The following is a 17,134-nucleotide window of genomic DNA, read 5'->3' as shown; positions in this document are numbered from 1 at the left end:
TATGCGTAGAAGGATTTTTTTCATCAAATATGATCCTCTATCATCCCCTGAAATATCTGCACTAAGCTATCTAACACCCTGCATATAGACTAAAAAACCGGTATAATGAACTAGTAAATGTGGCTGCACTAATTTTGGACTTTAATTTACAAGATTCATGTGAATTAAAATGCATAATACAAAATACAATAAATAGCATAACATTTGTTTTTGTATGCCAGGAAGGGTATTGGGGGAAAAGAGCCACTGCGACAACACATATATAGAAACATTAGCGAGGTTAATGAAGGCGTGATCCGTCTAAGAAACGCACTCAATAAATTGTGTAGAGAAAAGCTGTGAACTTTTCAAGTCGTATCACGCAAAATTTGGTTAAATCTGCGTAAAAGTTCAAAACCATCAAAACCACCGTTCCAGGTTTTCGCACGCACCATCCCATTGGATACTTCGCAATCACCAAAAGGCCAAAATGATGTTCCGAAATCAAATCATCAAACTGGCGGTAGGAAAGCAAAACAAACCCTGCCGTGGCGCCAGTTCCCTGCCGTTCATTAGCGGCTCCAAAATATAGACATTAGTGCTTAATCACACCAACAACTCAACAACGCTTGCACCGAGCGCCCCCGTCTCGCTCCAGCTACCTCGTTACGATCCAAACCCCCCGCGCGGACGGAGCAGGCCGTACATGGCGGAATGTGACCTTGCCTACTTTTACGGCCGTTTTCCTCCGGGGACGCTAGGCTTTTTTCGTGTGTTTCGTCGTTTTCTGCGAGTTCAAAAAAAAAACGGTGGAACGAACTAAACCCTAGCCGGATGACGGTCGTCGGCGGCGGTCTATTTGACGTGGTGCGGTTCAATCGCTTCAAACGTGCGTGTCCGCACTGCTACCATTTATGTGCGACGAATTTAAAGAAGATTGTGATTTAGATTTTAAATAAAATCGTTTTTGTGATCACGCGCGACAATGCCGCGCAGAGCCGTGGTGCCGGCAGCGGTGGCGCAAATGCCCGAAGGGCCTCCGGAGAAACTTTCACCGATTTTTTCGGACTCGTTGTCGTCGTCGTCAGGTCGGTGGGTGGAGGGAATTCCACTCCCCCTCCCCCTCCCGTCAAAGCCAGAGGCCAGGCAGGTGGGTGGGTGTGTACGCGCATGTATTTCGAATCCTATCCGGCTGGCCGGCAATCGACCGAGTTTTGATCGCATATTTGCGATTTTATTTCAAAATTTATTGGGTGAGACAAACGGCACCATTCCGGGATCATGATGTGTTATTCATAAAAGGGGGCGCGCATAAAATTATGCAAATCGTGGTGCAAATGGTTTGCTACCTAGCTAGCTAGCCCGGCTAGCTCTGGTTCTGATACTTTACTAGGTTATTGATAAGTTAGTGGCGAAACTCCGAAAAGTCGAAAGCTGGGAAGAATTCGTTACAGGAATGTAAGATTTGCCCTAAATTAAATGGGGTATCAGTTCAGTTCGTGTGCAGCGTGTGAATTTTATTAGCTTGTTTAACAATCATTTGCATGCTGATTTCTGATTTCAAATGAAAGTATCATTTATCAATGGCATTTTTTTCTGGAACGGTATTTTGGCAGAACATACGGTACAGGTCGTTCGATATGGTGGTGCTGAATGAAAATAAGTGTCTAGCTGGTTAACGTTTTTGTTTCTCTAACAGAACTAAGGGGCCCTCACGACGGGAGCTCATCATCGGCTCGTCAAGTGTTGCTGGATGCACCGCCGAGAGCAGCATGCACCCCAAAAACAAATTAACTTATTTTCGTTTCGAGTAATTATCGCACACACTTGTCGTTAGCCCTCAGCGGCCGGCAGTATGGAACGAACGAACGAACGAGTCCCAGAAAGGAGTCCATCGAGAGGAACATTGTCGGACACTCGAAATAGAAAAAAAATGCTTCAATCGCACAGGTTGGATGCCTAGGCCTGGGCGGGTGATGGAAACGTACGAAGTGCAAGCCTAGCTAGGAGCGCGTTCGTACAACGCCAGCAAAAGCCACAGCAACGAGCAGCCTCTCAGAAGTGATTGTTTAGTAACAGAAGAATGAAGTAAAACAGCTACGAAACTTAATTGAGGATCACCACAAGTGATTGAAATGTAATCATACGCGAAGAAGCCTCCAAAAATACCTGTTATTGAGAGCTTGATCTTTTTGCCCCTCGTCCCTGTCTCTTTCTCTACCGTCTTCGATCGGCCTGAAACGGCCACAACGGCGCAACATCGGAACGCAGCACATTACTGACTGGTGGTCTGCCTTTGCTGCTGTTGCTGCTGTTGATGAGGGTCCGCTGACTCACCTCGGCTCCTTCTCGAAAGGGTGGCATGGAAGAGGGCAGAGGGCCGGGTTTAGTTTGTATTTGGTGCTGAACGGGGCAAATAGCCTCTAATTTGCGCTACTGTTTATAGTTTGTTTTTGCCGAACGAACACAATACAAGACAACACTGATGGGCTCCTATAAATTCCGAAACTCATCACCCACCGCCGCCACTCTTCTCCTCTGCTGCTGCTGCTGCTCAATTAGCCGTCCGATGAAAGGAACCTGAACGGAAAATCGACAATAAATCGGGATTAAGCTCTTGTACACCGCGCACAAGACCTTGACGGTCGTTTGGATCAACAGGCCAAATCAAAGTGCACCGCACCCATGATGGCATGGCCGGTGTATGGAATTCAGTGAGGCGTAAACATTATCATCTCCCGTCTGCGCCCGAACCCGTCGATCCGGGAAAAATTCCAACCAGCAGCAGCAGCAGCAGCAGAACAACCTTTTTATCCCCTCGAAAGCAAAAAAAAAAACGCCATTATTCGCATCTCCTCAATTCGGTTGGTTTAGATTTTTTCCTCTCCTCGGCTGCTGCTGCTGCTGCTGCTGTGTTCATTTCGGCAAATGGACCAACGGTAACCCGCGCGCTTGGCCGTTTAATCGACCAGAAAGTCTGCCAAAGCTTTCTGGCAAGACAATTATTTTTCAATTAAATGTTGGTATTTCGTAGCGAATCGGCCTAATCCATCCCATTATTCCTCGGCGCGGTTCTCCGCGCGCAATAAGACCGGTGGCCGCAGTGTCGACGGAACAAAACACCAAACACAAAAATAAAAAGGAAGAGAGGACAGGTTCCGCCGATGCGATGCGATGCCATCATCTTTTATTTTGGAGGCGCCGGCCGCCACCAAAAAAGCCGAAACCATGGCGTTTTGTGTCTGTCTGTGGAAAATGGCTCTAGTTTTGGCAAATTATGCGGACAATCACCTCGTTACGGCCGGCGTTGCGCGGAACCTCGGCTCGGCTCATCAAGGAAACAAATGGGATTATTGACCGGCCGAGCCGAGCGGTAGCCGTTAGGTTGTCACGGAGCATGCCTTTCATCATCCCGTACAAGGCGACGATGACCTTCGGCGAATTCCTGCGTAGTATTCTTAGGTACCGACATGTGCTTCTCTCGGATTGATTGACGTATTTTATTTTTCCTTTTTATTTCCTCTGGTCTGGGCGGCTCAGACCGATCAGAAAAGATGTTACCGATTAAGATCGGTGCGCATTTGCCGGCCACAGCAGCTTTGTGCAGAATTCGGTCGGGACCTTGGGCTACAACAAACGAACGAACAAACGAACAAACGAGCGGCCGCGTAGTTTTATTTTCCGCAGAACAGAAACAGATGGTACTAATAAAGCGTTGCGTCTGATGATCCGAAGTTAATTGCCTTGTGCGCACAGATTCCGGCACCACCACCGACGTCCGACCGCGGTCGGAACGAATGGAAAACGCGTAGGGCAGAGCCCTGACCCCCGTGCGGGGATGGATGTTCGGTGCAGTTCGCGGCTTTCGGCTCCGAGGATGAGTCAACATAAAGATTAGTTTTAATTAACTGGCTGTGGGGAGATGTCTCCGATAAGGTTCCGGATTTGTTTTTTTTTTGCGATTAGAATCTCGCATTAGAATGGCTTCTTGTTCCGATCTGTGGCAGTCTGTGGTAGGTACATAGTAGCCTGACTCGACACCGTAATTGCCGTAATATTTCAAAATGCTAATTTGGGTGGTTCTCTCAGCGTGAAATACGAGATGAGGTGCTTTACGATGTGTTCAAATGGCTATTGGATGGCCCAATGAAGGATTTAAATTTGTTCAGGAAATGTGCATGTGTGTGAATTAATACACAACGATTGAAGCTGCTCCTCTAGGTTTGAAATTAACCCAAAGATGGTACCCATAATAAACATTTTTTAATGTGTCTGAGTTGCATTGATCTTCAAAGGATAACCCGAGCAGGAGCGAAGAGCAAAATAATATCAAAATGTGTTATTGGAAATCGAATAACTCATATCAAAATTTGGTCTTGTTTCGGCTGACATAGTTGGTAAAATAAAAAATAATAATATAAATAAATAATAAATAAATAATACAAAATAATATCTAAATTTTACTCCTCTAAGGCCAAAAGAATAACTACTTGTGTTATCTGAATAACAAAGCAATAACATGACTGTATTCAGAGTTTAGAATAACATATTTTAGTATTATTAAGGTACTGAATAACAAATGCAGTAGTATATGAGATATTACAAAATCATTTTATAAAATATTCATAATCTAAAATCTCTTTAATCAATAAAAAAATTGTATGAAATATATCGAATGTCATTTTAAGCCCAAAATAAGGTATGATAACAAAATCAGTTATTAAACTGCTCTTACAACCACTGTTTTAAATATCTACCCAATAACAAAATGTGTTATCAATGTATCTCCATATCTATTCAATAACAAAATATAGCATTATAACACAGTTTGATATTGTTTTTATATTATTTTGCTCTTCGCTCCTGCTCGGGAACTGAACTATACTAAATTCATTGAGAAATTCCGACACTTTTTTAATTGTCGAATTGAAAACCAAAAACGTTTGGACGACGCAGACAAAATGGTGCAAGTTGGTCCTCTTCAAAATATATACTCCAATTTTATCTAATTTTTTAATAAAATTATGATTCAAACCTAACTATTATTTTTCAGTTTATTTATATAGTTTATACATTTTTTTGTAAAATTTTTGCCAGTACGTTCGGCAAACAAGAAAATAAGACACTGAACAGAAAAAGAGAAAAAACGTGACAGAAGAAGAAGAAAAAACGAGAGAGAAAAGTAGACAATACTGGAGCAGAAAAATGGAGAAACAAGAACAGCAAAAGAGGAAAAACGGTACAGAAAATAAAATAAAATGGGAAAAAAAAATAAAACCATAAGTGACATAAGTGACAGAAAAGAAGGAAAAGCCGAATAAAAAACAGGGTAGAAAAAGAGTTAAAATGCGAAAAAAAATCAAAAATTAGGACCGTCAAAAAAAGAAAAAAGTTGAAAATGAGTAGAAAATAACAAAGAACGAGACAGAAAAACGAAGATGAGAAACGAGAACAGAAAAAGAGTAAAACAGGGACAGAAAAAATAAGATGAATAAAAACAGAAGACGAAAATAATAAAACGGGATAACAGAAAAACAGAGGCTGACCGAAAAGGAGAATAAGCCGAACGAAAAACGGGATAGAGGAGTACGAAGAAAGCGAAAAAACAAAAACCAGAACCAAGAAAAAAGAAAAAACATCAAGAAAAGACAGAAACTAAAGGAGGAGAGTCAAACAGAAGAACGAAACGGGACAAATGGGCTGGAAAATGCAGAAAAACGGAGGAAGAAAGATGAAAAGCAGAACAGCAGTAATCTAGGATTCGGAAAAAGGGCGAAAACGGGACATGAAAAGAAGAGGAAAAGAAGAAAACGTATAACATAAAGGAAACAGGGGGCAGGAAAAAGGAAAACTAGTATAGAAAAAGAACTAGAACTAAAATAAAAGAGAAATCACAGACAACGAACTAGAGAAAAGAGAGAGTAACACTCAAAAAGCGAGAGATCAAACGGGATAAAAAAGAAAAATAAAGGAAAACGAAGAAAGAATTCTAAAGAAAATGCAGAAATCGAGAGTGAAAATAAGGTTAAACTGAACAGGAAAAGAGAGAAACGTGACAAAAGCAGAAAACACGGGATAGAAAAACGGGAGCAAGAGAATGGAAAAGCGAAGAAAAATGGGACAAAAATGAAACTAAAATGGGAAGAAAAAAGTGAACAGAAGATAAAAGGGATAAAACGGAAACGAAAAAGAGAACCAGAAAGAAAAGGAGGAAACCCCGAACGAAAAAAATATACGACGAACGCACGAAAAACGAAATAGAGTAGGAGTTAAAAAAGGGAAAAAACAGCAATCGGGACCGATATAAAGAAAAAAAAACTACAAGGTATGCAGACCTAAGGGTTGTACGAATGGTTGACGTAGGACTATATCGGATCATTAGATCAAAGACTAATGTAAACTGCATTTCTGGCATATGTCTGTTTATAAGAATCTGTGAGTGCCATTTTTTAAGTGAATGTTTAAAGGAGAAGATTCAAATTTAATTCTTCATTGAATGCAATGGTGGCTTTGAAAATACGTGGGCGGGGGTTCATATTTACAACGCCTGCAACCATTGAGATACAGAGATTTCTTTTAAAAGTCATTTGTGTGCATCATAAAGGTTGAAACAGTAATGAATGACCAGCCCACAGATCATTGTATTAAATATGAGTATACGTAGCTTGACATGTTTCAATAATCTTACTTTTACTCGCATGTGGCCTTCAAAAGGGCCATTGATTACAAATATCATTAAAGCCAAAGCACGTTCATCGCAAATATGACGTGCCATTCGAATGTCCTTCTCTTTTGACATGAATTGACAGGCACGTAAGTTACCGGCGTCGATTCATTGTCTTTTGCTCCGAGAAGGTTTTACTAGTTTACTTTCTCAGCTTACCGCTTGTTACATAGCAGAAAATATGCCACAAACACAAAAACTTCTGTTTTATTTATTTTGTATGAGAGTCCTCATCCTCCTACCACAGGGGTGAGGGGTCTCAAACTATCATAAAATAAATTCATGTCACTATAAACCCCCACATGCCAATTTTTTTTTCCATTTGCTTGATTAGTTCTCGAGTTTTGAGGAAAATTGTTTTCATTTGTATAGGAGCTCCCCCTCTTACGCCGTCCATAAAATTGCTGTTCATTTTATCTTTCCAACGATATATAAATTGTTCAGTTTCGTGCAGTAGTTAACTACTTATTAACATTTGAAATCTTTCATTCCAACGTTACACTTCTATTTTCGTTTTCACAAAGTGCTACCCAGTCCCAGGTAGTAAACAAAGACGTAGTCCTACGTCAAAACTGTCGAAATAATGTAGTAGAAAATGACAAAGAACGAGACAGGAGAAACGGACCAGCAAACGGGGAAAACGGACGAAAAACAGAACAGAAGCAATTTACGATTCAGGAAAAGGGCGAAAAACGAGACACGAAAAGAAGAGAAAAGGAACAGAGAAAGAGTGGGGCGGCCAATAGGAAAAACGAGGAAAAAAAACCAAATGGCAGAAGAAGAATAATCAGAGGGAAAGATGTGAGAAAGGATCAAACGGGATATAAAAGGAAAAACTATGGTATAAAAAACAGAAAATGGGATAGAAAAACAGGAGAAGAACAGGTAAACCGAACTCAATATAAAGGTTAAAAGGAAAAGAAAAATGGTAAATTAAAAAAGAAAACCGGAGACGAAAGGGAAAAAAGGCAGCCAAAAACAAAAAGGACGAACAAACAGGTATTGACGAAGGCGATAAACGAGAAGGAAACGAAAAATAAGAGAAAAAGACAAAAATACTAAAATTGGGTAGGAAAATAACAAAAAATGCGGAAAAGCATGAGAAAAAACACGACTGAAAATAACGAAAAGTGGAACAGGAAGTGTAACACACCAAAAGGAAAAAGAAGAACGGATAGGGGAAATGAGAAAAACTGGTAAAAGAGATTAAACGGAGTATAAAAGGAAAACGTAAGGGACAAAAAACGGGAAAATGATACAAAAAAGAAGAAAGAAACAGCAGGTAAAACGGACTGGAACTGGCAAAAAAAGGGAAAAAATAAACCAAGCACAGAATGAAATGTTAGAAAAGGTCAGAAGATAGAAAGAGTTATGAAAACTGGAAACGAAAAAAAAACTGGAAATGGGAAAGAAAATAACAAAACGACGAATAAAAAGCATGAGAAACCGGGACTGATAATAAGTAGGAAACGGAAACGAGGGAAACAGATCAATAAAATACGAACATCGGGACGGAGACGGAAAACAGAACAAGACATAACAAAACTGAAAAGGAAAAATGAGGCAGAAGGAGAAAAATCGAAAAAAGCAACAGACATGATAAAAACTGGCCAAACGGGATCGAAAAAGAGGAAAAACGCGAGAGAGAAAAACCAGATAAAAATGAGGAGACTGGATGAAAATGGAGAAAATGATGAACGGAAGAGACAATAGGAAAATAGGGAAAAAATGAAAACGGAACACAAAATAATACGGAAAATAGGATAATACGGAAAAAAAGAAAAACGAAAGAGAAAACAAAGCAGAAAACGGAACGGATGAACGAAATAAACGAAACAAATTAAGGGATAGAAAAGGAAAAAAGACGAAAATCGGGATTAGAAATAAAAAACAGGGTACAACAGGGTAACAGGGTATTGAAAAATAATCATAAATTCTTACTCTCTGTACCTTGTCGCTATCGCTACCCATTGAGAATCAATTCAATCTTGCTACTTTTCTCTTATCATTCCGATTTGAGACAGTCTACATCCCTGAGTTTTCTATTTTGTTCTTAGGATATCTCTTTGTTTTCAATTCGTGCTATTTATTTTTCATTCAATATTTTTATGTCCACTATTCTTTCCCGTTATTCTATCTCGGGTTGCGTTTCAGCCTGGTTCTCTTTCGGGTTTCTATTATTTTCTCCGCATTCTTTGGGGAAAATCATCACTAATTTTTACCAATATATACTACTGTGATTGCACCTTCGTTCAGATACAGGTAACACGAAAATAGAGCAAGGTCAATAATTAGAAGCATGCCGAGTTACCCTATACTACTTCCAATTTCACTTTTTTCTTTTCTCGCTCTTTTTAGGTTTTCCTTACATTTTCTTTTTCTTTCTCTCTTTCAAAAGTCTGTTGTTTCTCTCTGTATTTTCTCTCCCAAATTTATCTTTTTATTTCGATTTTGGACCGATTTGCATCTCTCACGTTAAACCTATCAACTTTTCTTAGTTTTCTGAATTTTTGATCGTTTTCTGGCTGTCCCGACCGTCTGTCTGTCGGTCCCGTCTATCCTGTCTGTCTGTTTCCCGTCTGTCCCGTTTGTCGGTCTGTCTGTCCCGTTTGCTGTCCCGTGTCCCGTCTCTCTGTGTATCCCGTCTGTCTGTCTGTCACGTCTTTCTGTCTGTCCCATACGTCCCATTCTGACTGCGTCTGCCTGTCAGCCAGTCTCGTCTGTCTGTCCTGTCTGTCTGTATGTCTCGACTCTCCATTTGTCTGTCCCGTTTGTCTGTTTCCCGTCTATCTGTCTAGCCCGTCTGTCTGTTCTGCCTGTAAGTTCTATCTATCTGTTCCATCTGTCTGCCTGTCCCGTATGTCTGTCTGACCCGTCTATCTGTCTGTCCCGTCTGTCTGTCTGTCTGGCCTCTCTACCAGTCTGTCTCGTCTGTATGTATGTTCTCTCGTACCTTTTCTCTAGCTCTTCTTTCCTGATTTTTTTGTTTTTTTTTCTCTCATTCTTTTTCTCGTTTTGTTTTGCTGCTCGTTTGTTTTGTTTCTCGCTACTTATTTCATCTTTCAAGGTATTTCTCCCACTTTTTCGTTCCATTTCCTGCCCATTTTCGAAGCCGTTTCTCTCGTTACTTCTCACACTTTCTTTTGATTCTTCTTGTTTTCTTTCGCTTTTCTTCAGTTTTTGTTACTAACTCTTGCTATCTAATCATGGCATTTCTTTGTAGCTTTTTTCCCGTCCCGGACTCGCCCATCTCGGTTTCCATCCATCCGTCAAAATTCCCAACGTTCAATTTTCTTTCTGTTTTGATTGGATTGTTTTTGATTGGATTTGGATTGAATTTCGATTGGATTTAGAGTGATTTCTGATTGGATACGATCTGGACTTAGATTTCGAGTTGAATTTGGATTGGACTTGGATGGAATTCGGATTGGATTTGGATTGAATTCTGTCTGTCCCACATGTCTGTCTATCCCGCCTATCTATTTGTCCCGTCTGTCTGTCTGTCCCGTCTATCTATCTGTCCCGTCTATCTGTCTGTCCCGTCTGTCTAACTGTCCCGTCTGTCTCTATGTCCTGCCGGTCTATCTGTCCCGTCTGTCCCGGCTCGTCTGTCTGTCTATCTCGCATGTCCATCTGTCCCGTCCACCTGTCTGTCCCGTCTGTCTGTCGGTCGCGCACGTCTGTCTGTTCCGTCTGCTTGTTTGTCCCGTCTCTCTATTTTTCCCGTCTGTCTGTTTGTCCCGTCTGTCTGTCTGTCTATCATATCTATCTGTCCGTGTCTGCCGCCGCTCTTTTTCTATTGCTCTTTTTCTGTCGCTTTTTTCCTTTCGTTTTATTTTTCTTCCACTCTTGTTCTCGTTTTTCTTTTTCTTTTTCTCGCTTTGCTTTGCTATATTTCCCCATTTTTCGCTCCATTTCATTCACGCCTTCGTGCCGTTTCTTTCATTTTTGCCGACATTTTTGCCGTTTCTACTCACACTTTCTCTTGATCACTCTTTTGTATTTTGTATTATTTGTGAATATTTGTAGCTATTTTGGCTCCAATCTGGGCATTTTTGCCTGCCAGCTTCGAGCTAGTGGTACGTTCGAATCTGACTGCGCGATGCTGCTTAGAATCAGCAGGATCGTTGCCACCAGCCTCGTAATAGTGCTGTACTCTAATAACCGGCTGAGAAGTCTATCGATAAAGAAGCGTAATGTCGTAAAAGATGTGCAAGGCTTTGCTTTGAATTATCCCATCTCAGTTTCCAACCACCCGTCAAAATTTCTCACTGATGAATTTTTTTTGCGTTATCTGAAATTTTTGCATTTCCATTTGTTTTCTACTATATTATTCTACTACATTTATTCGCGACAGAGACGTATTTCGCCTACGACTTGCAGGCTTCATCAGTTCGAAAACAGACACTGATGAAGCCTGCAAGTCGTAGGCGAAATACGTATCTGTTGCGAATAAACATAAATAGTAGAATTTAATTGGAAAAGTTTTCTTTTCTGTTTAATATCAGGTTTGCTTTATAATTTCTCTGTTCTTTGTCCCCATTTCATGTTCATCGTCAAAAAAGCATTCATCATCTCGGGTTTAACCCAGATTTGGATTGGCTTAAATTGCATTCATGCAGGATTCAGCATGCAAAAACGGTGAGCTGCAGACTTGAGAAATAATGGAATGAGCATCTGCGCATTATTTATTTTTTCTCCAGATTGGGCCAAAAAAGCACTCTAGATATCAACACATTTGATAAAAATGAAAAACAACGGGGTAACTTCTATAAACAAACCAAAGGACCACCCATGGGAAATTCCATTTCTACTTTTTCTATGTGTGGTTTAATCGTCTTAATTCATTTTCAAATGTGAAAACGTTTAAAACCATTGAGATACTTTGATTGTTTGAAAATTTCCCTGGTTTTTGTCTAATTTTTCCGGACCAAAGGAACATTAAACTCTGTCGAATCACAACCAACAAGTCGAAGTCGAAGAAAACAGTAAAAAAGACTTACCTTAATCGCAGGAAGTATCACTTTAGCATCTTCCGGCAGTACCAGCTTCTGTCGCACCTGACCATCCTTAACGTTGCTGCTGCTCCCGCTGGCTCCAACACAGGAATTGCTAGAGTTACTGTTACCAGTTGTGGCATGGTTGTTGTTATTATTATTATTATTATTAACATTGCTCCCTTTGGACGAGTTCACCGCCTCCGCCGATGCGTCATTTATCCTGCGATGTCGAAATAAAAAACAATTAAAAATCCACCGACATTTAATGCAAGTTGGCTACTTGTTGGCAGAAGTTAAAAGTTGTGTCACTTAGACTCACCTGCTATCCTTTCCAGTCTTGTTATTGCTGCTGCTGCTGCTGCTGCTACTACTGTTGCTGGTCGGTTGAGGTGTTGATTTCTTACCACCGTCGCCACCGCCGGTGGCCACAAGGCTCAGTTCTTTGAGGTTCTCAGCAATTGCACTCTGCTTGCTGGCGATCGCCAGCAGCAGGGACTCGTTCGTGTCATTGTTATTATTGTTGTTGTTAATATTGTTATTATTATTGTTACAACTGGATAGCGGAGGATTAGAGGACGAATTTGACGACGCCGCCGCCGCCGTTGAGGCACCCTGTATCACGTGGATGAACCGCTCCAGGATGATTCCGAACATGAGCAGTCCGATCGAAAGGGCACATTCCTGCACTTCAGAGCGAGCTCCGGGAGCGATGGATGCGTCTGAAAACGAAAAAAAAGAAGAAACCAAGAAAAATAAGAACAAATGAAAATGGAACATCGCGGAGCGAATCGCTCGCTCGCAGGAAAATCCCACACTTCACCACCCGGCAGGGAACTCTTTTCTCTTAGTAATGATAATGAAATTCTATTCCGAGAAATGGGCTGCATGCGGTAGCTAATGTGCAAAACACAAAATGGACATAATGAAATAATTGGAAGCGTTTTGTGTCTTTCGCGGATTAGCTACTCGGCTGCTGCCCGCGGGCCAAGAAATACAAAAAAAAAACGAGGAGAACGAGGAGGCTCTACCCCACACCGGACACCGGCGTTTTCCTCTTCCCGACTGTCCCACAAAGTCAGTGAGAAAGACAACAAAGAATTTATTTGTTGCTACACAGATTGCCCGGAGGCGAACGGATAAAATTGCACTGCTCCGTGTGCCTGATTGCTGGAGGACCGACCGCGCGCAGCCACGGACCGTTCGAAGTTGGTTGGCAAAAAATTAAGACGCATTTCGGGCGTGTGAATAACGGAATATTAATTTCAGCAGAGAGAGAAAATCTTTGATTCATGCCATTCTGCTGTTAGAGGAGGCACATACACATATATTTCCGCCTGCCGTTCCGATGGCGATCATCGCCAGCGGGTTTTTATGCTAACAACGCATGCGGTGGCGTAGGTCTGCTGCTTAGAATCGTTCCGGCAAGATAAGAAACGATACAGAGTAGAGCTCCGTGGCGAAAAACCCCGTCACGGGTTGTTTGCGTTTTCATTCTGGGAAAGTGATCGCGCGGAAGCCACTAGGCAACTACGCCATGCCGCGCGAAACGGCTCCAGTGCGTCCAGATTTATTGGTGTCACTTTGCAACGGCGATGATAATCGCGGCAAGAATGCTCTGAGAACAGAAACCGAGCTCCTATCGGTAGGGAAAGTTCTAATTTATGAGTTCTATTTTACCGCTGCCTTCCGTTGGCGATAACAGCGAGCCGGTTCCAGTTCGTTTGGAATGACCGTTAGCATACGCAAGCGGGTTTTAATTTGCTTGTTTTTATTATTATGGAAGAATAAAATGCACAGAAATAGAATGTAGAAGGGTCAAAGCAGATCTGAATATCTGAATATACCTAATGAAATAGGAGTCTACAATTATGATGAAGACACCATTGCACACTTCATTATTGCAAATGAAATAATTGATGTTAAAAAGGGCGAACGAAATAGCAAAGATGCATCGCAAAATATGCTACTAATTTTAATGGATGTTTATTAAAAGTTTATTAAAGCTCTCTGAATGGCCTCGCTCAAGGTACGATGCCGGTCTATCAAGCTAGCCGTCGTATAATCGAATTTCGGCAGGGACTAATCACAATGTCCACCTTGCTTTCCATCTGCCATGTTAATTTTCTTCCATTCTTTTTATTTTTATTATTTTACTCATTTAAGACTTTTCATTACTTAACTGCTGTGATTATTTTTTGCTTTTTAACCCCTCTTTATTTTAGAAATTTCACTATTTACCGACTATCCTGCGCTTCTCTTTAACTCACTCTATGTTTGTACTGCTTCACACTAGCCTTTTTTACTGTTCTCTCTATCTCTGATCTCTCTACTTTTCTTTCCAAAAATCAACTTTTTTCTCAGAAACAATATTTGTTTCTATTGTTGTCTTTGTATTTTTTCGTATTTCTATTTTCTCTCGATTTCTTCGTTATGTTTCGCTCTATTTTCTACTAATTATTTTTTCCAATTTTTCACTTCCCTTGGAAAATGTCGATATAGAACAAAAATACATTCGGTTCTGTAATGACAGGTGGGGTTCGCACCTCCGCTCTCTCACGGTTGGTGCCCGAGTGTTTTACTAACTAAACTATCGCCGCCATGTTATATATTGGGTAGTCTACGGCTAATAACGAAACACAAATGGCAGAGTAACAAATAACAAAGTAACAGCCGAATCACTGTCCATTTCCTACAATTTCTTCTTTTATTTGCCTCTCAATATTCTTTTTGCTAATGCATTTCTTCCTATTAATCCTTCAGCTTGTCTGTCTATTTATTTTGTTTCCATTTATCTCTCGATTTTCTTTGTTATTTCTGCATATTTCATGCTCTATATTCAGCTCCAGGTTTGCTCTATTTTGCTCTTCATCTATATTTTCTTTCGTCCGCTCAGTTTGCTTCATGGCGAGATGCTGGTCTAGTAAGCTAGTAGTCTGTTCGAGTCTCGGCTGAGTGATGCTACAGAAATCAGCAGAATCGTTGCACTAGTCCAGTAACACTAATCGAGAACTAGTCGAGTACCCTAATAACCGGCTACGTAGTCTGTCGACATAGGGTCAAGTCTTGAAGACGTTTATACCTAACGCTTTGCTGTACTATATTTTTCTCCCTTTGAATCATCTCTATTTTTCTTTTCAATTCTCTCTTTTTTTAATGTCAATTCTGCATTTCTTTCTATTTCTCATTACGTTTTTGTTTATTTTGCACACTAATTTTTCTTTACTTGTCTCTGCATCTATCTATGTAGCTCTTCGTAATTCTATTTTGATCCTAATTTTCATCTGTTGGATTTCGGTTTATAACCTGCTTTCTCGACATTTTTCGTCTTGAGATTCTCTTTGTTTTTCTCTTGAATTCCGTTTCCGATTTCCTCTATAAAACTCTGCCGTTTTGTCTCTGTAGTTCTCCAATATCGTTATTTTAGTCCTTTTTTAATTGTTTAAAAAGACTGTTTTTTCGATTTCCTTCTATTCCCCTACATATCTCTCTTTCTCTCTCTCTCTCTCTCTCTCAAACACACACACACACACACACACACACACACACACACACACACACACACACACACACACACACACACACACACACACACACACACACACACACACACACACACACACACACACACACACACACACACACACACACACACACACACACACACACACACACACACACACACACACAGACAGATTCTTTATTTCTTTTCTGTTTTGCGTCATTTTGCTTCTACGATTTTTCCTCTAATATCGTCTCCATTCTAAGTTTCGTTTTTATTCATCTCTCAATATCCATCTTTTTTGGTACTGTATTTCTCTTTATGTAACCTTCTACTCATCTGCCTACTTCTATTTTTGATTTTGATTATCGCACTATTTTTTTCTTTATTGCTCTTATATTTCTCTCTGTTTAGAGGTCTAAACTTACCTTGCGTTTTCCCCATTTTCTTTTCCATTTACATTTTTTTCATTAGAACAGTTGCATAACTGATTCTATGTTCAAATTTTGTTTACTTTATGTCTCAATTTTTGTCAATATGAATCTGTCTATTTCTTCCTCTTTTGTCTTGAATTTTGCCATAATTTTCCTATATTCCCCTCTCCATTTTCCTGTCTATTTCTCCCAATGTTTTCGCCGTATACTGCATTTCTTTCTATTTTCGTCCTTGTGTTTTCTGTATTTCTTTTTACTTCCACTTAATATTTCGCTCTCTTTTCTGCCTATTGATTGTTTTGTATTTTACTCCATTTCCTATAATTTGATTTTTTTGATTTTCATCTTTTGGGTTTACGACCCGCTTTTTCGACATTTTTCTTACTGAGTTTCTTTACATATTTCTCTTGAATTCTGTTTCCGATTCTCTCTTTAAAATTCTGCCCATTTTGCCTCTACAGTTCTCTCAACGCAAAATTAATTCATTATTTGAAAACTAACTATTTTGCATCTTGCAAAAACCGGTGTTTTTCGTTTTGCTTACATTTTTTTCCTATATTCCTCTCTTTGTTATGCTCTATTTTTTCCATTCTTTTTGCGCTATTTTGCATTTAATTGTATTTCGATTTTTTCATTGAACATAGTGTCCATTTCTGTATATTTTCCTCAGTTTCCTTTTTCTTTCATCTCAATATCCCAACTTTTTTGCTGCTGTATTTTTTTTCATTTAATCTCCTACTTTTCGGTCTATTTCTTTTTTTGATTTAATTTATCGCACTATTTTTATTTTTTTTTCATTCATTTTCGGTTTTTACGCAAATTTCTCTGTTTATCTGACCTAATCTATCTCGTTTTTGTTCGCTCTATATCTCAATTTCTCTCAAAATGCATCTCTCGATTTAATCTTTTTTATATCGGTTTTTGCGCAAATTTCTCTGTTTATCTGACCTAATTTTTCTCGCGAAGACTGTACTATCTTCGTCCTAGTATTTTCTGTACTTCTTTTTATTTTCTCTTTATTTTTTCGTTACAATTCGCTCTTTTTCTGCCGACTAATTGTTTTGTTTTTCTCGCCATTTCTCTATCAACTTTTTTACCAATGTTTTCTATTTTGATCTGAATTTTTCTCTATTTTCTCTACACTTTCATTGTATTTTTCTTTATACGTTTCTTAGATTCTCTTTTGAATTTACTTCCATTTCCATTTCATCAACTCCATTTCTTAATCTTTTTATCATGAGAAATTTTCCATTTTCGTCTCTCCCCCTCTCCATTTCTATAAACATTTTGCCCAGTTTTTCTTTCTTTAATCCCTCAATATTCCTCATTTTTGCTACTATATTTCTTTTTATTTATTCCTCTACTCTTTTGTTCAGTTAGGCCATTGCAAATCATATTTAAAGTTTTTGTCACCCCCCCCCCCCTTGGAAATTGGCTTGAAAAATCGGGGGGCAAAAAAATAATTTGTAGGATATGAGTCAAATTTCTTTTTATAAAA

At 39.7% G+C, this 17,134-nt stretch overlaps 1 protein-coding gene across 1 annotated transcript in view; it reads right to left on the bottom strand.

Annotated features, from left to right (window-relative positions):
- LOC128740004 (telomerase-binding protein EST1A) overlaps window positions 1-17,134 on the bottom strand; it is a 204,636-nt gene that overhangs the window by 77,458 nt on the left and 110,044 nt on the right. The window contains exons 7-8 of the mRNA XM_053835517.1: window positions 12,023-12,422; window positions 11,707-11,923 (exon numbers count right to left, since the gene is read on the bottom strand). Coding sequence (XP_053691492.1) covers window positions 11,707-11,923; window positions 12,023-12,422 — 617 coding nt within the window. The remainder of the gene's footprint in view (window positions 1-11,706; window positions 11,924-12,022; window positions 12,423-17,134) is intronic.

The sequence above is a fragment of the Sabethes cyaneus genome, chromosome 1 (assembly GCF_943734655.1).
Source record: "Sabethes cyaneus chromosome 1, idSabCyanKW18_F2, whole genome shotgun sequence".
NCBI lineage: Eukaryota > Metazoa > Arthropoda > Insecta > Diptera > Culicidae > Sabethes > Sabethes cyaneus.
The sequence above is the reverse complement of the archived record's forward strand: the minus strand, read 5'-3'. Positions and strand labels throughout refer to the sequence as shown.